This window comes from Notechis scutatus, chromosome Z, assembly GCF_049901735.1.
Source record: "Notechis scutatus isolate UNSWTSFEM ecotype Mainland chromosome Z, rNotScu1.2, whole genome shotgun sequence".
Classification (NCBI taxonomy): Eukaryota; Metazoa; Chordata; class Lepidosauria; order Squamata; family Elapidae; genus Notechis; species Notechis scutatus.
In genome coordinates this window covers 46,489,775-46,512,596 of record NC_142025.1, presented here as the reverse complement: position 1 = coordinate 46,512,596, position 22,822 = coordinate 46,489,775, and the positions used below count along the sequence as shown (strand labels likewise).

General features: G+C 35.3%; 1 protein-coding gene across 3 annotated transcripts in view; it reads right to left on the bottom strand.

Annotated features, from left to right (window-relative positions):
- The window catches only part of NEBL (nebulette), a 172,530-nt gene that overhangs the window by 5,745 nt on the left and 143,963 nt on the right, over positions 1–22,822 (bottom strand). Inside the window, exons 16-25 of one of the 3 annotated variants that reach the window (XM_087948325.1) lie at positions 20,758–20,868; positions 18,887–18,997; positions 18,528–18,638; positions 18,127–18,231; positions 15,368–15,460; positions 14,769–14,861; positions 14,362–14,466; positions 12,689–12,860; positions 9,404–9,496; positions 8,059–8,184 (exon numbers count right to left, since the gene is read on the bottom strand). In XM_087948325.1, the coding sequence (XP_087804451.1) occupies positions 8,059–8,184; positions 9,404–9,496; positions 12,689–12,860; positions 14,362–14,466; positions 14,769–14,861; positions 15,368–15,460; positions 18,127–18,231; positions 18,528–18,638; positions 18,887–18,997; positions 20,758–20,868 (1,120 nt within the window). The remainder of the gene's footprint in view (positions 1–8,058; positions 8,185–9,403; positions 9,497–12,688; positions 12,861–14,361; positions 14,467–14,768; positions 14,862–15,367; positions 15,461–18,126; positions 18,232–18,527; positions 18,639–18,886; positions 18,998–20,757; positions 20,869–22,822) is intronic. The other 2 variants (XM_026675721.2, XM_026675722.2) reach the window with 2 other exon arrangements.

Here is a 22,822-nt window from a genome sequence, read left to right as displayed (position 1 = left end):
TCCATTATCCTCCACTTAGAGGCAAACAATCTACTCTCTAATAAACAATTTGGTTTCAAAAAAAAGCTATCCTGTAATCTGCAACTTTTACACTGCAAAAACATATGGACTACACAACTCGATTAGGGCAAAGCAATAGATGCAATCTACATAGACTTCTGTAAAACCTTTGATTCAGTGGTACATGACAAACTAATACTAAAACTAAAATCTTATGGTATCTCTGGACACCTACATAACTAGATAGAAGCATTCCTGTCTGGTTTGTGTCTCTTCAGTGACAGACCGAAATCTGCAATCGTGCGCGGTTTCGATCTGTGCTCGCTGCTGGAGCGCCCCGATCCTTTGGATTCGGGGCTGAAGCCACCCTGTAGAGGTGGTGAAGAGGGGGGAGATTGCTAGCCGACTGGAAGGGAGCCGCATCTCTCCTTCTTGGCTGGTCTAAACTCCCTTCCCCAAAGGCGGTTGCAGCAGTGGTCAAAAATGGCCACCTCAAAGAAGAACCCGACTGGATAAGATTGTGCAAGAAGAAGAGGAAAAGAGGAAAGAGGAAAGCAGGGCAGACCGGGCTAAACAACAGAGAACATCTAAGCAAGGTACCCTGAATCTAAAAGTACCTAGAGGGATACTTCTGAAAGATCTTTAAGCGGCGAAGGAGAGAGAAAAGGAGGTTAAAAACCCTTTTTTAAACCTTTATATTGACAATTACAAATGGTATAGAAAGAAATTTATATTAATCTATTTTGACACTAATAGGCAACCTTAAGCTGAAATCTAAGTGTCAAAAGGAGAATAAAGATTTTTTTTCTTGGTCATTTTAAAGCCCTAAAAAGGAGAAGAGTGGAAGCAAAAGGGTGGGACTTGGAATAATGGAAAAATGGAGTGCCACCTGGAAAAATAAAGAGGATTAACAGTGAAACTTTGAAAAGACTCCTGAGGCTATATTGTAACTGAAATCTTATTTCAGTAACCCATGGAAAGGAAAAGTAAAGGAAAGAAACAAGAAGGAACAATCTGGGATCATTTGGTGATTTAAAAATAAAGTTTTTGGCATTGGTTTTTTCTTTCTTTTTCTGTTTTTACTTAAAGTCAATCGGGTGGTTGTTCAAAAGTGTTTAAAATGCCATCACTCCTGGAGGAATTGAAGATGAGTCTTAAAAAACAGAAGGAAGATGCAGAAAGGGGAGGAAGATCCTTTGGCTTTGTATTTGAATTTTTTCAAATGGAGATCCTGAACTATGAAAAGCAAAAGGAAAAGCTTCAAGAGCAAGAAGAAGGGCGGGACAAAGAAGAAGCCATTTTCAATGATCAAATAATGCAAAGTGTGGTAATAAGGGGAAAAGGAGGGAAAGGAGTTAAAAGTTTGAGATCAAAGGGAACAGCCAAAAAGAAAAATAGTCTGAAAAAGAAGTATAACAGCAAGGAGAAGCAGAAAAGAAAACTACAGAAGGAAAAATTAGAGAGAGAAGGATATAAAAAAAGGGATGAGAAAAAGGGGGGAAAGATAGGGAAAGAACTTATGAGGGACAAAAACAGGAAATAAAGAAAAAGGGGAAACGTACTAGGATTAAAGGTATTTGCTGAGCTAGAAAACACAGAGACAATGGTTAAATTAAGTTAATAGTGAGGATTCTGCAAAGGTACAAAAGATAGTGTTGTGACAGTAGAATACTGTAATGAGTTAGAAATGAAATAAGTAAATAATCTATGAGATAAAACTGTATTGTTATGTAATGGTATGTTTATTTATAATTAATGCAATAATAAAGAAGAGAGGGAAACATTGTAATTGTTTCTAAAGTTTGATAAAATGTTGAAAAGAAATGTGAAAGATTTATAAGGAAATTTATACCAGTTATTAGAATGAATTTGAATAATTATTTTGCTTATTAATAGTAAATAATTTATAAGATAAAACTGTATGACTCCAATGGTATGCTTATTAACAGTTAAGTAATAATGAAGAAGGGAGGGAAACATTTCAATTGTTCTCAAAGATTGATAGATATTGAAAAGAAACGTGAAAGATTTACAAGGTTCATACCAGTACTAGAATGATTTTGAATAACTATTTTGTTTGCTAATGTTTATATATATATATATATATATATATATATATATATATATATATATATATATATATATATATATATATATATATATATATATATATATATATATATATATATATATATATATATATGGTGTTCGGCTTGGTTGGGTATTTTCCCACGTCATTGTAGTTCTTTTAAAGTTGTAGCAACGTTTCAGCAGAATCTCATCTGCCATCATCAGGCTTCTGTATTGTGTCCGTCTGTGGGTCAGACTTTTACAGTGGTTTCAGATTTAAATTTGGGGCAGCCTATTGCTGTGCCAGAATGGTTTTTCTTCATCCTGATTGGTTGGGAGTCTTGGTCTGTGTTTATTGGTCTCGGAGTTTGCTGTGTTCTGCTTGATGGGTGTTTCTGATATCTTCTGTCTGTTTTTTGGCTCTTTTGTATCTTGATTGGCTGGCAGCATTGTGTTACTTTAATGGAGGCCTTTAGTGCAGCTTGGCTTCGGGTAAATGGACGGCTATCATTAGTTAGGAAGCTGGGTTTCATCTGGGTGCCTGGTTGGGGTGTGTTTGAGCTGGAGGTATCAGGGGGGATCTGTTTGTGCCCAGGTGTTTGCCTGGCTTGTGGTGTGGAGATTTTTTTGTTTGTGAGTGCAGGCTTCCAAATGATTGACAGCCTGGTGGAATCAACGCCTGGCAGACAAGACACACATTAAGGCTGAACTATGCACCCTGACTAAAGTACTGACAGCCAACGGCTTCCACAAAAGCAAAATCACCAGCTTGATCCACAAAAACACACTGAAACATAATAGAGACCCAGAAGATGAACAGACCTATGGAACAGCTGTCCTGCCCTACATAAGAGGTACTACAGACAAAATTAGTAAGGTACTACACAGACATCACATCAGGACTGCCTTCAAAACAGACAGAAAAATAGCAGCCATCCTTAGCAACCCCAAAGATAAAATTGACCTGGAAAACCAAGGCGTATACGAAGTCCCCTGTGCATCATGCCCGGCCACATACATTGGACAGACCAATAGAAGAATAAGTACCCGCCTGGATGAACACAAAAATGCAGTCAAAAAGCTGGAACACACTTCCTCACTAGTCCAACACATGGAAGCTACAGGTCATAGCATCAACTTCAATGGCACCAAAACCCTGGCCACTATGGAAAACCCTAGCCACAGAGTCATCAGAGAAGCCATAGAGATTGAAAAAAGACCAGAAAGCATGAACAGAAGAGATGATTCCACCAGGCTGTCAATCATTTGGAAGCCTGCACTCACAAACAAAAAATCTCCACACCACAAGCCAGGCAAACACCTGGGCACAAACAGATCCCCCTGATACCTCCAGCTCAAACACACCCCAACCAGGCACCCAGATGAAACCCAGCTTCCTAACTAATGATAGCCGTCCATTTACCCGAAGCCAAGCTGCACTAAAGGCCTCCATTAAAGTAACACAATGCTGCCAGCCAATCAAGATACAAAAAGAGCCAAAAACAGACAGAAGATATCAGAAACACCCATCAAGCAGAACACAGCAAACTCCGAGACCAATAAACACAGACCAAGACTCCCAACCAATCAGGATGAAGAAAAAACCATTCTGGCACAGCAATAGGCTGCCCCAAATTTAAATCTGAAACCACTGTAAAAGTCTGACCCACAGACGGACACAATACAGAAGCCTGATGATGGCAGATGAGATTCTGCTGAAACGTTGCTACAACTTTAAAGAACTACAATGACGTGGGAAAATACCCGAACCAAGCCGAACACCATACATGTAAGTACCCATGAAAACTTAAGAAAACATATATATATATATATATATATATATATATATATATATATATATATATATATATATATATATATATATATATATATATATATAGTTTTTAGAATTTTTCTTTTTACATTTTTAAGGGAAGTACCAAGCAGAGTCGGAATGATGAGATCTACATGCTATAAAATAGATATTAGAAATTTGAATGTTATAATTTTAGAATGCACAAATTCAGTGTTTAATGAGATTTCATATGATAATAACAATAAGATTTAAATGTATTTCACTTCGATTGGCAATCATAGGGGGAATTTTGCTTCTTAAGAATGTTGGAAGAGAACATATGAAATTGTAAACAAGACAGACAAAAGTATAAGTACAATAAATAAAAAGATATAGAAATTTAAGTAAAAGAACTACAATTGAATAAGAAGAAAATGAGATAACCATAAAAGAAAATTAAGAGAAGTAAAGGGAGAAATAGTGAGAAGTTGGAAAAAGAGTAATAAGATATGAAGTTGAATACATAAGATGAATATGCATATGAAATTGTGTCTGTATGGAAATGTGATAACCCAGAACGATACTGTACTCAAATAAGATGTTTTATTTGTTTTGTTAAAACTCAATAAAACTTTATTAAAAAAAGAAGAAGAAGCAGCATTCCTGTCAAACAGACAACAAATGGTCAAAATTGGGAGTGTCCTGTCAAATTCTGTACCTGTCAACAGTGGTGTCCCCCAAGGCAGTGTTTTAGGACCAACTCTCTTCATACATAAATGACCTCTGTGATCATATTAAGAGCAACTGCATTCTCTTCGCTGATGATGTAAAGCTATTCAACACCACAGACAATACTACTACCCTCCAAAAAGACCTCGACTATGTATCAGAATGGTCAATCAAATGGTAACTTCAAATCTCAACAAATAAATGCTCTGTCTTACATATCAGAAAATAAAATACAAGCTGAATAGTGAAGACCTTGTTGATCCAAACTCTGTCAAAGACCTTGGAGTACTCATCTCTAATGATCTAAGTGCTAGAGCTCACAGTAACTACATAGCCAAAAAGGCATTAAGAGTTGTTAATCTAATCCTACGTAGCTTCTTCTCTGGTAATATCACACTACTAACTAGAGCATACAAAAAATTTGCTAGACCTATACTTGAATACAGCTCATCCGTCTGGAATCCATATCATGTATCTGATATTAACACAATTGAGAAAATCCAGAAATATTTCACAAGAAGAGTTCTCCGCTCCTCTATTCATTGCAGAATACCTTATGCCACCAGACTTGAAACTCTAGACCTAGAAAACTTAGAACTACGCCGCCTTCGGTCCAATCTAAATATAGTATATAAAATCATACATTGCAAATGTCCTACCTGCAAATGAATACTTCAGCTTCAATCATAACAATACAAGAGCACACAATAGATACAAACTCAAGGTTAACCGCACCAAACTTGATTGCAGAAAATATGACTTCAGCAACAGAGTGGTCAATGTTTAGAATACTCTACCTGACTCTGTGTTTTCTACCCCCAAAACTTTAACCTTAAACTGTCTACTATTGACCTCACCCCTTTCCTAAGAGGTCTGGTGCATAAGCCCACCAATCGTGTCTACTGTCCCTGTCCTATTGTTTATTTTTATTTTTCTTATACGTATCCATCTCATGTATTCAAAACTATGTTTATACTTATACCTGTTATCTTGTAAGCTATTGACAAATCAAATAAATAAATAAAAAATGTACAGGGTCCATTAGAGTTCTGAGGACTATCTATCTTGGGAGGAACCATGTGATGCATGTGGGCCAAACTCAGAGATCTAGTGTGATGTAATGGTTAAAATACCATACTTGATTCAAGTAAAACAGCTTCTGATCCTGCCTCCATCAAAGAATTTCAATGAATGGCTGTGGGTTAGTCACCTTCTTTGCTTTATAAGATTATCCAGAGAGAAAAAAGAGGAAGGGCTATGGCTAATACCATTACCTCCTGAAGGAAAGGCAGGACATAATTCTAATTAAATAATATTTCAGGTTTCAAGGAGAGGCATTTAGAATTTGACATGCCCCGTTCTGAGTTCATGCAATAGCTTCATGTCTGAAAAAATTGCTTCACTTTTGCAACAGGCTTCTTTCAAAACATACATTTTAGAACATCTCTGTGCGCAAGATTACATAAAGAACTAAAGTCAGGCTTTGCCTATAGGAGAGGCTTTGGGAGACCTTTGAAAAGTTTGATTAAGTGGAATCCTGAGAATAATGGTTCTTTGGTGACACAGAAATGTAAAAATAAAAATCTAGGAGCTCTATCATTCTAAGGCAATAGTACAATAATATTTCAACCATAATGACTGCACCCATTCATCCAAATGAGTGCAGTCCAAAATGCTGTAAGGAGGAATATGCAAAGTATTTTAATATCAATTTGTTGTGATCTTGAAGGACCCCTATCCTGGAGAGCTAAATAAAGTAGGATTTTGAAATAAGTCTTACCAGTAGTTACTTCAGTGGTTTCTGACTGTTTCAAGCGCAGCATTTTTTGTTTGGTTTTTAGTGGTTTGTGTTGGCTTTTGGCTTTTTTTGCTTTTCCCAGCCAAGCCAGTATAGGAACTGGCTGCTGCTAATTTAGACTATATGGAATTATATGGGAAACGAGAAGTAATATGGCAATAAAATACAAAGACTGCTTCCAGGTTACCTACTTTTTCATTGATTTTTAAAAAATTCTTAGAATGCAATACTGCAGGCTACTTCTGCTGACTGTTGGCTGCCTGCAATTTGGCAGTTCAAATCTCACCAGGCTGAAGGTTGACTCAGCCTTCCATCTTTCTTAGGTTAATAAAACGAGGAGCCAGATTGTTGGGGGCAATATGCTGACTCTATAAACCGCTTAGAGAGGGCTGTAAAGCACTGTGAAATGGTATATAAGTCTAAGTGCTATTAGTATTTTGTATGTTGCATGTAAGTTGTATTGTATGCTGTACAATCCAGACAACTAAAAGAAGGGTGTGTTTGCATGCAATATTGTGCTTTCTATAGAAATATTGATAAAATAGTTAAATGCAAAGACTACTTGGTTATTTTGGTTGCTTTGTAGAATTTTGCTCCAGGCATGCTTTCTGGGCATGCTCTTGTAACCTGTTGGTGCAGAAGGGCACATTTAAAAAATAAAATTTCTGTCACTTTGAGCTGATTTGCTGAGCTTTGATTTATTTATTTCTTTTTTCTTTCTTTCTTTTTCTTTCTTTCTTTTTCTTTCTTCTTTCTTTCTCTTTCTTTCTCTTTCTCTTTCTCTTTCTCTTTCTCTTTCTCTTTCTCTTTCTTTCTTTCTTTCTTTCTTTCTTTCTTTCTTTCTTTCTTTCTTTCTTTCTTTATAAATTTTATTGGCCAGTTTACTATCGGGTAAACCTGTGATCGCCCTTTGTGGCCTTCCAATCAACCTTTGACAATTCACTTAATAACGATGTGATTCACTGAATAAATAAAATGATTTGCTTAACAACCATGGCAAAAAAGGGGTCATAAAATCAGGCATGACTCACTAAAAAATCATCTTTCTTAACAATGGAAATTCTGGTCCTAATTGCTGTCATACGTCAAGGACTACCTATATATGTAGACATTTGCTAATGTTTTATCTGAAAGTTACAAATAGAGATAGAATACTGTAGTATATGCAGAACGTACTTATCTGTTTCCTTTTTAGTTTCTAGATTTTATGGTTGCAAAAGTTTGCTTGAAAGTATGCAGAAGAGTTGTGTTCAAGTAAGTGTGTTTGTATCACAAATTAACTTGGTAAACATGGGTAATGGTAAAAATGTCAATGGCAAATTCCATTCTGTGAACAATTTCAAATTCAATTGATAATTCTGCTATTTAATAGGCAATTAAATAACATGATAGAGAACCCAAATCAGTAGTGAACAATCTAGAACTATAGTACTTGAAAACCACCAAGATAACTATAGTACTTGAAAACCACCAAGATTTAAGAAGTATGTATAAAGACAGTAGGTAGTTACCATCCTTGATGACCCAGGTCCAAGATTAACAAAAAAAATATTTTTATCTAATGCAATTGTCGATTCATTGGGTAAGTGAAGATTGCTGAGTTAATTTTTAAGATGTGCAAAGAATGAGCACACAGTGACAGTTAATGGTGGATACTTCCGTATACCTCCTCCTTCATTAGATAGCCTTGTTGCCTCACTGGAGTAAGAAAATATAGAATCATCTGATTTGTCATCTCCAACGCCAGAAGTACTGGTAGAATGCAAAGGGTATTGGCTACGTCTTGCTTTTTCTATAAGGAAAACACAATACTGCAATAAATAGTATTGTAATTTTTTAAAGAAAATAAGGGGACCTTTTATTTTAAAAATATTAAAATATAAATAAACACAATCAAGCATCATTTTGGTCACAGCAATTATATTTTCTCTCTCTGTCTCTCCCTCTCACACACACACACATACACACACAATAATACTTTAAGTAGAAAAGAGAATATTGAGGCCTGGTGCCATTGTTTATAAGGGACAGTAGTCATCAGGAAGAGCAAATTAAAAAAGAAAACCCCAACTTAAAGCGATTCAACCACATGCCATCAAAGGCCAAAGGAAAAAAACAAATTTTTATAGCTCATTTAAATCAAGTAAGGTGAGAGCTATACAAATGGAGGTACTGTTTCTTTTGTTTACCTGTGGAATTATCTTTTAAAGGCCGATTTTAGATCTAACAATTCATCTTTTGTGGCCTTATTAATAATTTTACTATATATAATATTCCATATTCATTTGCTTTGACACTATAAACAACTGCTGGTAAGTGTAAATATGAATTCAAACTTACAGAAAGAAAGTTGGATTTAACTCTGTGGAACTAGAGGTTTGTTAGTTTCCATACACTTAAGAACAAAATATACTATTTGAACACAGATACTTAAACATTAAAGTGAAACTTTGTCACTTAGTGCTATTAGTCAAAAGATACTTTGGTTGCCCTTTTTCTCTCAGATAGTTTTTCTCTAACCAGAAAAAAGAAGAAAATAGCAACAGAAAACATAAAAATAGAAAACATATAGTAAATAGAAAACATCAACCATGTGAATCCCAATAAAACCTTGTGAATCAAGCAAGGTGATATGGAACAATGGCACAAAAGACTTTCTGGAATCATACATTCTGTAAATAGTTTTATATTGCTATAGAAGCTGGGCAGATGATTAAATCCCAACAGGCCATTATTTTTTTTACAATCTGATGCCAATCTAATGAGTTGGTCTACATCTGACATCATCTCCAATCAGTCTCACTAAGTGAAAGTGAATTAGTTCTCATTAAGTGAAATTTCATTTGCAATAATATCCGTATTCATTTGCAATAATATTCGTATTCATATTCATGCAATCCTAGTAAACAAAACGATAGTATGCTGTTATTTTCACACAAGTGCATTTGCTAGGTCAATTTTACTTCCAGGACTATAACAAACCAATGCAGAAAACCATAATCGAACAATACCCAAAAGCACATGTAGACTCTTAGACTGAATATTATCTTCCAAAGGATCAAGGTCGAAGATGGAGCCAGGATCTGTGCGCCAAACTTTGAGATCTTTCCCCCAAAAAGAAACAACAGGAGAGTAGGTAAAAAAATCAAGGAGAAAATTCAGCTGCTCTATTATTAGAAAGACAGTAGCTAACTTGCTGTAGCTGAAACATACACTTTTCAATTATCAAAAGACATTATTATAGCAGTCAACACAGTCTGAATTTGTTAAGTTATTTTCAGACAGAGCTGGGGAACAATCTTCAATATCAAATTTCCTGTGTATATTGATTTTATCTAGTTATTTGTATCAAACAATGATTTATTTTCATTACTCCAGCCATAGGAATAGATTCATATTTTGTTTGTAGTCAAAATAGTAAAAAGTTTTCTTCTCAATCTAGAACAGTGGCATTAAACTCAATTTGATTGAGGGCCACATCAACATCATGGTTGCCCTCAAAAGGCCACTTGCATGTAAGACTATTAGTATGTATCATATTAATTCAGGAGTCCGTTATATCTAAGTCTCAGTAGGATGCTGTGAGGTCTTCTGGGGTATAAGGGGCCTGTGGGTCATGTGATGAGGTGGTGGTCAGTCTCTTCCAACAGGTGGATACATGATGGGATGGTATTCAGGTGGTTGGTCAGCTCTTTTTCCTCTCTCTCTCTCTCTACCCCCTCCTCTCTCTCCTACACTGCCTGCTAGGGTCTCTTTCCACAGCCTCTGCTCCTTTGTCAATTCTTCTGCTTGCCTCCCTTTCACTCAAACTCTTCTCTCCCTCAGGCTTGCTCCACAGAAGCTTCTCCTCTCCTCCCTATTGCCTTCTGTCCTTCTCACTCCTCTCCTTTTCCCGCTAAAACCCCCTCTTTTTATCTCCTCTCCTCTCTCCCTGACTCATCTTTTTCTCTCTTCTGGGCACATCACTCTCTGGAGCTCAGGCAGAGCTCTAGCATTTTCTACCCATGCAGCTGTTCCACCCATGAGGCTGATGCTACCTGGCTGGCCTTTGCATGCAAGTCTCATCAGCTGGAGCTGCATGCACTGATGCTGAATTCTCTGCTGAGCCCTGCCAGCTCCACAGGTCCAGCTGACTCCTTTCCCCAAGGCTGCATGCTGCTACCAGCCAACAGCTAAGGCTGCCAGAAGCACCAATCAGCTGGAGCCATGCACGCTGATCCCAGGGCCTTAGCAGAGCCCCAGCAACACTGCAGCTCCAGTTGACTTTCCCCCCAGACCTGTTTAGCGCTACTGCTGCTTCAGCTCACTGTCCTGCTACACACACAACCCAGCACTTTCCGTCCTTTCTCTTTCTCTTTCATTCCCTCACCAGCCACTTGCTCTTAGGCAGAGGGCACTGCTGCCACTGATAAGACACCCAAAGAAGCGAGAAGGTAACTACTCAATCACCTACTACTACTAATCTACTTGCAGGCCAGATCTAAACACATCACAGGCCATATCTGGCCCGCAAGCCTTGAGTTTGACATGTCTGGTCTACAAGCTGTTTCATAAGCAACCATATTTTTCAAAATAATTTGCTCCCCGTAATAATTCAGAATTTTAGCCATGTTTATCTCCTTCATTGGTATAATTCTATAACATAAAAACATAAAAATGTATCTAAATTTATGAACTATATATGCCTTGTCCTATATCTAAACAAATTATACTGTATGCAAATGATACATTTCTGCCTCTTTTCTTTTTGATAATTAAATTCATATTGTCTGCAAAAAAATACTATGAAACTTTCAAATTCTTATAAAAACATTGTTTATGTTCTGCAATTCAAATTCAGAAACAACAGTGCAAAACTGTGCTTAGCCATAACCCTATCCAGGTCTTCATTTTCTTACCTTGTCAGTGGTACCCAATGAACGCTAATGATAATATGAAGTCATCTCTGTTGACTGCCAAGTTGCAGTAACAGTTTGTGAGCCCCAAATCTACCTCTTCTTAAATGCCAACTCACAAGGGTATCTGAGGATAGTGTTGTCTCCATGATAGTACCCCAGTCATAAAAGACATGTTGCAAACCATTGTTTCACATGTATCTATAAATTTATCGATTTAACTTGCTGTTTTAAAATAATTTGTTACAAATGGTTTTTAATGTTTCACAAAAAAACTATGTCAAACTGATTTTCACTGGCAAATGAGACAAAGCCCTCAAAATAAAACTTGTAAGATGCTTACATATATGTGTATGAAAAATTCATAGAATGAAAGTGTAAAGAGACATTGACAACGACAGTCCAAACATTGAAAAAAGTTTGCATCTAATTCACTAGTCTCTAAAGCAATTTCCTTAATTCAGTATATTTATAGAAACATTGGACTACTAACTTATTCAGCTTTTCACTACTTGCCAATTCAGTGTTAAGTAAATATAATCAGACACTGTTCAAATGCTCTGATAAGAGTTTTAAACTAGTAACATGCCAAAAAATAAATAAAATTTATTTTCACCATGGTACACAGATGGACTATTTTCTTACCAAGTAAAGTAATATTTTATAGCAATTAAGTGCTGGTCTTACAAGATATTGAAATGGTACAACTTAATTCCATTCGTATTGATCTATAAAAAATGTCAAATGGCAATTTGTTCTGTGATTAGTTTCATTATTAAAATAGTTTTAATATTGGTCTTTCATATTAACAATTTAAATACTGATTGTATTATGTGTACTTTTTTAAAAAAAAACTAAGCTCTTGTCAAGCAATTTAATAATAGATTAATTTTTTTCATTATTGGATTAATTAATATTTTCATTACTTTAGAGGGCACTGCAATTAGCACTTTTCTGGGAAACAATTATTGTCTGATAATCCCAAATGACCTATCATTCTAATATGATAAATAAATTTGATATGACACAAAAGCATGTAACTGCAAGTGTCAATAGCATTTCAGTTATATTAATTATCTGATGTCAGACTCAAAAACTAAGACAAACACACAGATTCTTCTAAGCAATTTCCTGTATTGTTCCTTACCGATAGATAGAAAATATAGATAGTAAGGAAATACTTACACCATTAATCAGAGACTCAGAGAACTTTTAGGGAGGAGCTGTTCTGGCAATTTTCCTTCCACTCAAACTATCTAAACTTCTCTGTCTTTTGCTCCTCAGGAATGCTGTCCTTCTACCCTCAAATTACATTCCACCACATCTTATCACCAAAAAATGTGTAATTAGAGATGGCCACACAAGTGTTTCTGATTCGGTAAAGTTATAGAAGCGACTTACCCACAATTATTCCAGGTCTCCTATCCATTTCAACTATGTGTGGATGAACACCTTTGTATGCAGCATCACTAACCACTTGGGTATTCCTTCTCACCCGTTCAGTTATAGGATCATCCACTACTGGAGTGAATCCTCTGCCTTTTGTCTTCTCAAAATCTTCATGATATTTGACCTGGAAAAAATATGTACATTGTTTGAGATTCAAGTATTAAGAACAGTAAATAATTATTGGGCATTGCCCTTCGCTTGTATTCAACATTATTCAGAATTTCTATCATGCAGAAGGATGTTCTTCTTGTTTTTTCCCCCTGAATTCTCCTCAAATTGGCTCCAGTAGGTCATTAATAGAGACTACAGAGAGTACAAAAGAAAGGGATAACAGATTCACTTGGCAGATATTATTCCATCAGCCAGTGATAATATCCCATTTTATTGCTTATTACACAAGTAGTTAATTATCAACATGCAATTTTTCATTGCCAGTATATGCCTTTATGTCTATAGCATATGTCAGTTTCAGTGCTGATCTTTAAGAATATTTTAAGTAATTGCATCATTATAGTCACAATCAATTACATTCTCATGCAAGTGTTGATATTAAACAAATAGTGCTTCTTGTTAATCCACAAATTATCAAAGCCAACCCGGCTATTACAAAGTCTGTATACAGGTAGCTCTTGATATCTTCCATTATGCATATCTATGACTGAACCAGAGAGATCAGTCTTTGATAAACATGTAAAGTTTCAGCATGTTGCAATTTGGACCTTATTTTTTATTACTTTACAGATGGAAAAACATTATAAAAGGGTTTTTGTGTATGCATAAAGAACACTTATAAGAGTTAGGTGATCTATTCAGTATTCCTACATTGTTCTTCCTGGATCCTATATAGACAGCGAATCACAATAATTCATATGGCTTCTTTGCAGCAGCAAAGTCTGTCTCCCTCACAATATTAATAGAGAGGCCTTTCACTTGCACCACTGGATGCTAACACAGACCAGTCACAGTGTGAACAGTAGTGATCCAACAAGATTTGTCACAATCAAGTGATGAGAAAGAGGAGCACATGTAGGTGCATTGCCACAGAAAAAGTAGGGGATAAAAAGTTATAAAGCTTGTGAGAGGAAGAGAGAATGGTCATAGTCTCCCAAACCTAACCCCCAATTCCTGTAGAGTCAATATCTTATTTCTTATGACTTTGTTATTTACTGGTTTTATATACTGGAATAGAACCCACAAATAAGGAGAGTAACCTCTAATTTTTCAACCCTTCTCCAAGATCATAATATATTCTGCACAATCCATATGCATAACTTTGCAAGACAATCACAACAACCACATTCAGAATTTCACTTTCACACATGAACCTCTAACATGCACAGGCACAAGGCAGTGTGTGTCATCCTCTCCTGTTAATCTGGGATGTGGAAAGAAAAGCACCATGTGACATGTCTTTAAAAAGCCACTCAGTGAATTATTAGATAAATTATTTAATTAGTATTATAGGGGGGGAAATTACATTGTTAGCAAGTCCACTCCATCAACCACAGTGCAAGAAGAAATCAATTCCTACTTCAGTAGTGTGTGCAAAGCTTTCTCTGTTAATTCAGTGTACAACACAATACTGTTTCTTAGAACATACTACTTATGTGAAAAATCTATCCTACCATTGAGATGATGTTTTGCATTTCTTTGACATGCCTTAACTCGGGTGTATCTAGAATCACGCTAGGTCTACCTTTCATTTGCTGCTGATCTCTGCTGTACTTGACCTGTAAAATATATCATTACACAGAAATATTTTGACCACAGTTAACCTTTGAAAATATTAACATTATTGTTATCATCAGCAGGACTGCAATCATGTTCATTCAAAACCTGAATATCAATGATCCGATAAGTTACAGTTCATAACATTTGAGTGGCTAATGAATGTTATAAAGAAAGATTAAACCTCAGAGAACATCTTTCTGTAGTTATTTTAAAATGTCAAAAAGGAAGGATCCATTCTTGATCAAACAGACAAATTCATTAATACAAAACAACCAAAAGAAACAAGAGACAAAGGACTTGCCGAGCTGATAATTTCTTGATTCTTCTTGACTCTTTCCATTTCAGGAGTGACACTCACTGAAGTACCTTTACCAAGCTGCTCTTTATAGCACACCTGATAATTAATGATTAAAACACATATAACCTGTGATTGAACCATGTTAAATACTGCATTGCATTAAACAACATTTGATAGTTAAATTCCCTTTTGCCACTTTGTTTCAAGATTATTAATACTGCATACTAAAGGATAAAAAAATTGCTTTTTCTCTGGTTCACTATTTGAGGGGTGAAGCAAAATATTAACATACATAAATATTGCTAACATAAATCTAACTTACTTGAAGGTGAAAACATTGTAATGAAACTTATAAAGAACTTAGAAACTCATACTTTTAAAGCACTTAGAAAATTTAGAAAAGTAGTTTCAGAATAACAGTATTGAGAAGAAAGATTTCTCTGTACCAAATTATTACAGGATTTCAAATATGGATATACAAAAATATCTGTATTTTGGGTCTCTAATTCTAGTGCACTATTTTATTTCACAGCATAAAACAATATCACTAGTACAACTTTTACTATTCATGCAACACAATGTGTAGTACCAATCAAACTTACTGTGCTAATATTTTTCTGATTTTTCTTTACATGTTCAGTCACAGGGGTCTCTGCTACTGTTATGCCCGCACCTAATCTTTTCTTGTAAAGTACCTTCATTAAACAAAGAAAATAAAATAAACACAAATTCTAGGAAACATTTAGGTGAGTGGGGAAGGATCTATTTTATTATTTGAAATTTTTGATATATTTTAGTTTTTCATGAGATAACTAAATCAGCAGAGAAACTCTTCATTTTTTCAGCTCTTATCTACTGGAATTCATAGTAGTTAAAGTTTTGCATTAAAGGAACATTCTTTTAGGCTATAGCACTACTTAAAATCTCTTCTTCATAGGATACATGTGAGCCCAAAACAAAACAAAATCAGGAAATGATTAGAAGAACCATCCGTGCTGAAGACTGAAACTAATCATTCATTCAGATTTGGCTTCTAATGCTCCTATAGATAGATAACTTTGGAATAAACCTGAATTCCCTATTGAATTTAGCACGTAGGCACCATATCTCATAATCTGCCCTTAGACAAGAAATTGTAACAGTCTTATTTATATCAGAATTGCGCAAATAGAATATCTGTCTTACATTTCCTTTAACTTTTTTCATCTTCATCAAGAGGCAATCAGACTTCATCAAAGAAACTTTAAAGCATTTTAGATTTTACTTTGTTGTTGCAAAATGGTACAAATTATGCTATTGCCAATATTGTTTTTTTGTTATATGTTGCATATATCCATCATTCTATAATCTCTCTGATGAGTAATGCCATCATGGTGAACATAAGGATTGACAAACACTTTGTACAATGTGACAGTGTGGAGTATGTGGTAGAAGGCACAGAGAAGAAAAATTCTTATGGGGTTCTTAATTAGCAGCCATGTAGTAATTATAACATTGAGTGAAATGTTTCTCACTTTAGGATATAGAAAACACCATTGGGAGAAATATTAAATAATTTATTAAATAAATGAAAACCTCATAAAACTCTTATGATTCATTTCAATCTAGTGGTTTTCACAGTCCTAGTCTGATTCATGAAACTGTAACTAACTCCATTCACTCAGTGGTACTATAAACTTTTGAGCGTCCTGAAGAATAAAATAGAGTTGGAAGGGACCTTGGAGGTTTTTCTAGTCCACCCACTTGCTCAGGTAGGAAATCTTACACCATTTCAGACAAATGATTGTCCAATTTCTTCTTAAAAACTTCCAGTGTTGGAGCATCTACAACTTCTGGAAGCAAGTTGTTCCATTGATTAATTGTTCTAGCTGTCAAGAAATTTCTCCTTATTTCTAAGTTGCTTCTCTCCTTGATTAATTTCCATCCATTGCTTCTTATCCTGCCTTCAGATGCTTTGGAAAATAAGTTGAGTCCCTCTTCTCAGTGGCAACCCCTTAGATATTGGAACACTGCTATGTCACCCCTAGTCTTTCTTTTCATTAAACTAATCATACCCAATTCCAGCAACCATTCTTTATATATTTCCAGTCCCTAATCATCTTTATTCCCCTATTCTGTATTCTTTTTAGAGTCTCAATGTCTATATAAATCATTGCAACCAAAACTAGATGCAGTATTCCAGGAGTGGTCTTACTAAGGCATTATAAACCAGTACTAACTAACACTTCACATAATCTTGATTCTATTCCTCTGTTAATGCAGCCTAGAATGGTGTTGTCTTTTTTGGCAGCTGCAGCACACAACTACCTCATATTTGAACTAGGACTTCAAGATCCCTCTTACAGTTACTATACTGACCAGGTACTACCTATACTAGTATAAGTGTTCATTTGATTTTTCTTGCCTAAATGTAAGAACCTTATTTTTTTTTCACCATTTAATTTCATTTTGTAGATAGTGCCTAATAATCAAGGCTGTCAAGATCCTTCTGAATCTTAAGCCTATCTTGTGGAGTGTTGGCTATTCCTGCCAGTTTGGTATCATATGCAGATTTGATGAGTTCCCCATCTATCCCCTCAGCCAAATCATTGATGAAGATATTAAAGAGAACCGGCCCTAATTATTAGTAACTAAAAGTATTAAAAAATATAATTAGTAACTGAAAGTACTGTTTCCCTGTTAACTTTTTAAATAAATAAATACTATGATATGTCATTCATGCATTCTTTAGTTCTTGCCTTTCTGGCCAAATGTAAATGATTTTAAGGCAGACTTTCTTAGTCTGCATCCTAACATGTTTAAGACCTCAATTCCTAATACGCTTAGTCTGCTTGGACAAAATCCTACCATCTCTACTTTAAATACTTAAAATCAACTATAATGTATATTTCTTAGAAGTATAGATACAGGCTTTCCAGATACAAAAATCAGCTAACTAATAGAAAAAAGAGCTGAAGGGAGGATGGGGAGAAAGGGGGTGAGGGAGGGAGAGAGACAGAGAGAGAGAAATCAACAAAAATATCAATTTGCATTTACATCTTGATTGTGAGTTATGCAAATCTCAATTATTTGCAGTTAAGTAGATGAAAATTTTAAGATAAAGATAAGGTCTACCTGAATTAAATACATTTTAGTCACACGTTGACATATCCATGTTTTTTTTTCATGGAAACCATGTAAAACTAGTTCCCAGTTCACAATATTAATTCCAAAGATTCATAATATTAATTCCAGAGAGAGAATTTATACAATTTATTTGGAAATAATATGCATATTTCTACCGTTTCCTGAAACACAACAGAGTTAGTTAATTCAATGCTACATATTGCAAAATATGTCTATTATAATTACTGCTACTTACAGCACTGATATTTCTCTGTGCATTTTTAATCCTCTCAATTTCGGGAGTATTTGGCACAGCAGAATAACTAGACAACATCTTCACTGCTTCATCTTTGTACTTCTTCTGAAAAAATACCCCACTACTTAGTACACACACTTAATATGCCAACATTAATTGGCAGTTTAAATTGGCTTAAATTTGTTTACATCAATCTGATTACCATTAAAAAATTCTGTCCCGCTGTCAGATTTAAATAAACTGGGCATTAAAGTCTAAATAATTAATTCCAGACTATTCAGTTACCCCAAGTTCCAAGAATTATATGTGTAGTTCTTTGAAATAAGACTGCTATCAGAATAGGCACCCCCACACCCAGGAGAATATCCCTATTGTATGAATGATTCCTAAATATTGCTCACCTGACTCACTATTTCGGATGCCTTCCTTGCTCGCTGTATGTCTGGAGTATCTGGGCTTATCAGCATTCCTTTCCCTTTGATTTCAGTTTCCAAGTCCTTCATGTATTCTTTCTGCAAGATATAGCATAGTAAAGAATTCTGAAATATATGCAATCTTTAGTCATTTGTATCCATACTTGTATGACCTTTCAAATATTTTATTGTAACACAGAATTCTGATGTCTGATTGCACTTTCATAGGATTTAGTTTTATTATTTTTGTATGTTTTCTATTTTCAATTTCTTTTTTGTCAAAACACATTTTAAAGGATTATTATGCTTTATTTTGAATGCCATTGAATGCTCTGTTCTGGACTAACCTGGCTTGCGAGTTCATTAGCTTTCTTTGCTCGTTGTATATCAGGAGTATCCATGCCCACTTGCATTCCCTTTCCTTTAATTTCCATTTCTAGATCTTTCCTGTATTCTTTCTATAAAGAACAGAACATGAAATAATCAGATCTATAGCAGCTTCAGCTTTTATACGGGACTTTCTTTAACCTATGGTGCTTTTATTAATTGATACACTAGAACACTGTCAATACACTGATACGCTGTCAAAATCCTGGCCTGTGGGCCGGATGGGTTACGCTCTGGCCATACCCACACCCAGTTTAGCAAAGGGGTGGAAAGTCCTGATACATCACTTGACACCGCCATGATGACGTGAGTTTGACACTCTGGACTAGAAGATCAAAATGTTTTATACATTCAGAACAAGTGGACTGTAGGAAACAGTCGGATATATTTTTCATATCCTGTTACTAATTAAAAATAATAATTACAAAAGTCTACAGTATCCTATTCCATCTTGGACTTGTTTGCTATCCTAAGTTTTGGATATATATGAAGGTGAACACCAGATAAAGAACCAAACTGTGACTTCACATTGTTGCAAATAAATAATGTTAACAATGACAATAATTTATTACATTTATATGCTTTATAGTTGACTAGGATGCTGAATTGCATTCAAAAGTAAATTAGCAACAGCTTCCAAAGATTTTAACAGATTTAACAGATTAACAGAGTTGGAAGGGACTTTGTAGATCACCTAATCCAACCCTCCGCCCAAGACCCTACACCGTTTCTGACAAATGGCAGTCCAATCTCTTCTTGAAAGCTTCAAGTGATGAAGCTCTCAGAACTTCTGAAGGCAAGCTGTTCCATTGGTTGATTGTTCTGTCAAAAAAATTCTCCTTATTTCCAGGTTAAATCTCTCCTTGTTCAGTTTCTATCCATTATTCCTTGTCTGGCCTTCAGGTGCCTTGGAAAATAGCTTGACCCCTTCCTCTCTGTGGCAGCCCCTCAAATATTGGAACATTGCTATCATGTCTCCCCTGGTCCTTCTCTTCACTAGACTAGCCATGCCCAGTTCCTATAACTGTTCTTCATATGTTTTAGTCCCTAGTCCCCTAATAATCCTGGTTGCTCTTCTCTGCACTTTTTCTCAACATCTTTTTTATAGTATGGTGACCAAAACTGGATGCAGTACTCTAGGCATGGTCTTACTAAAGTTTTATAGGGTCGTATTAGTACATCACTTGATCTTGATTGTATCCTCTCTGTTAATGCACTTAGGATTGCATTAGCTTTTTTGGCTGCCACAGCACACTGCTTGTTCATATTTAGCTGGGTGTCCACTAAGACTGCAAGATCCCTTTCGCAGTTACTGCTATTAAGCCTGGTTTCACCCAGTCTACATATGTACTTTTGGTTTTTCTTGCCTCAGTATAGGACTTTACTTTTCTCTACAATGAATTTCATTTTGTTAGATAGAGCCCAGTATTCTAGTCTGCCAAGATCCATCTGGATCTTGAGCCTATTTTCTAGGGTGTTAGCTATTCTTGCCAGTTTAGTATCATCTGCAAATTTGGTAAGTTCCCCTTCTATTCCCTCATCTAAGTCATTTATGAAGATATTGAAGATACTGAGCCTAAGACAGAACTTTGTGGCATCCCACTGTTCCAAGGTTCCGTGAGCTGTTCAAGGTGAGCCGTTATATGGGCATAATGAAGCAGGCCCATAACTTTCTGCATTGATGTATTCTGGACTACCTTCTTCTTAGCAATTTTCAAAGACAGCCCCATGTAGTCAAGCTATGAGTTGACCAGGGCTTGAGTGACTGTATGACTGTACCATACACTGTTATAATATATAGACTTATGCTTTGAAAATATCTTAAGCAAACCTGGCTTGCAATTTCAGATGCTCTCTTTGCTCGCTGTATTTCAGGAGTATCAGTACCAACTTGCATTCCTTTTCCTTTTATTTTGGTCGCCAGATCTCTCCTATATTCTTTCTGTGAATATAAGAATATATATTGTAAACTCACAAGCATCATTTTGGAGATGGGAGGTAGGGAAGAAGATAATTTGTAAATACACATATATGAATATGTATGACCTATACATGCAGAATTGAGGATTTATTGTCTGAAATAGGCTGTTTCAAAATTGTAAAATGTATAGAAGTTTAAAATAAACATGTTTGAGAGTTGCCTATATAAAAAGTCATTGAGAGGTCATACCCCCCACTCTCCCTCCCTCCCTCTCTCTCTCCTCCCCCCTCCATCTTGTAACTTATAATGGTATTAATTTCTAGTAAGATACTTAATTTTGGTTATATTCGTCCACCAATAATTTAAGCATATAAGGAATGCTTCATTATTTTGAATGAAATTTTATATTATCTCCAGTATTATTTTCTTGTTTAAATATAAATAATTAATACAAAATGAATGCTTGTATAAATTATATTCTCATATACATATCTATTCTGACTACTCAAGAGCCATTATGGAGGATACAGGTCTCCCGTTTCAAATATCTGGGAGTAGACCTTCATTCTGCCAATAGTAGGAAACCTCATGATAAGAAGATACAAATAAATTGAGTAAATAATTATAAGCCTATAAAAGCTGGAAATTGGAATAAATGTATATATTTAAATCTTGATAAACAATAAATTTTGACAAGTTCCCATAAACATTTGTTTCTACACTGTTCATTTGTATAATAATAATTCAGCAATCTCATTTTTCATTTATCTACTATGTATAACTAAAAAAAACTGAAAAAAAAGGAAGATAGAATTTAAACAATATAATGACAAAAAAGACAATTTATCTTCTATTTGTAAATGTTACCTCTTTTAGTAAATCTGTTACATGTTTCACAGGTAAGAATTCTAGAGTCTTGTCTTGAATTCAAGAGTCATGAGGTAGGAAACGTCATGGGGACTATGTTGCTGAAAAGGCAGGAGCTTATCCCCCATCCTTAAATTATTTAAGAGGTGGCCATTATATACCTGCAGAACTCAAATTCTTTGAAGCAAAGCCAATAACTTCTTTATGGTATCCATCTGGGCCTTTTCTCCAATTTTGCACCATTAGAACTCATTTAATCCAAATTTCTAAAATCAGCCCTTCAGGCTCCACAATTTAATGCCACCATAAGACTAGAGCCAGACCTCATTAAAGTGGAGGCTAAAATGTGGGTAACAGTTACTCAACTATTGGTTCAGACATTCCCGTTTTCCCATTGGCCTTGTCCCACTAACCATGAGGAATGCTTTTCAGACTGCACGAAAAAAGGCAGTAGCAATTAAAATATAATCCTTGGGCTTGACTCCAGATCTTCCATTCATCAAAAAATATGATGAAGCCAAAACATTCATTAAACTGTGTTGCAGACACAGAGTGACAATTAGATCTAGCCGGAAGCCACAATTTTATTGCTAGTGACTCCCACAGACATGTTTCCTCTCCTATGGCATAACTAACTGATCTTGAAGTGACTAACCAATAGTCTTTATTCTAGTGTGATGTCATCCTCTGCCCTCAAGCTGCCCTTGAAGGTCAATACTGGAGATTTCCCTACCTGGAGAAACAATGCCCCAGTAGCTCTGGATACACAAAAAAAATAGATTATATACTTCTTACGATTATTGCATAAATATCTGGGACTCACAATTCTATACTTCCCTATTGCTTTCACATACGTATGCTGCTATAACATTCATTCATTCATTCATTCATTCATTCATTCACTCACTCACTCATTCACTCACTAATTTAATTTCTACAGCTATCCATCTCAGTCAATGACTCTGGATGAATTGCAATTCAAAAAATATATTATAATTAAAAATATTAAAAATATATTAAAACAATAAAAACCATCAAAAACATCCAGATTAAATACAAGATTTAATATTACCAGGTTCAGCATAGCAGTGTTTAAAATCGATCTAAT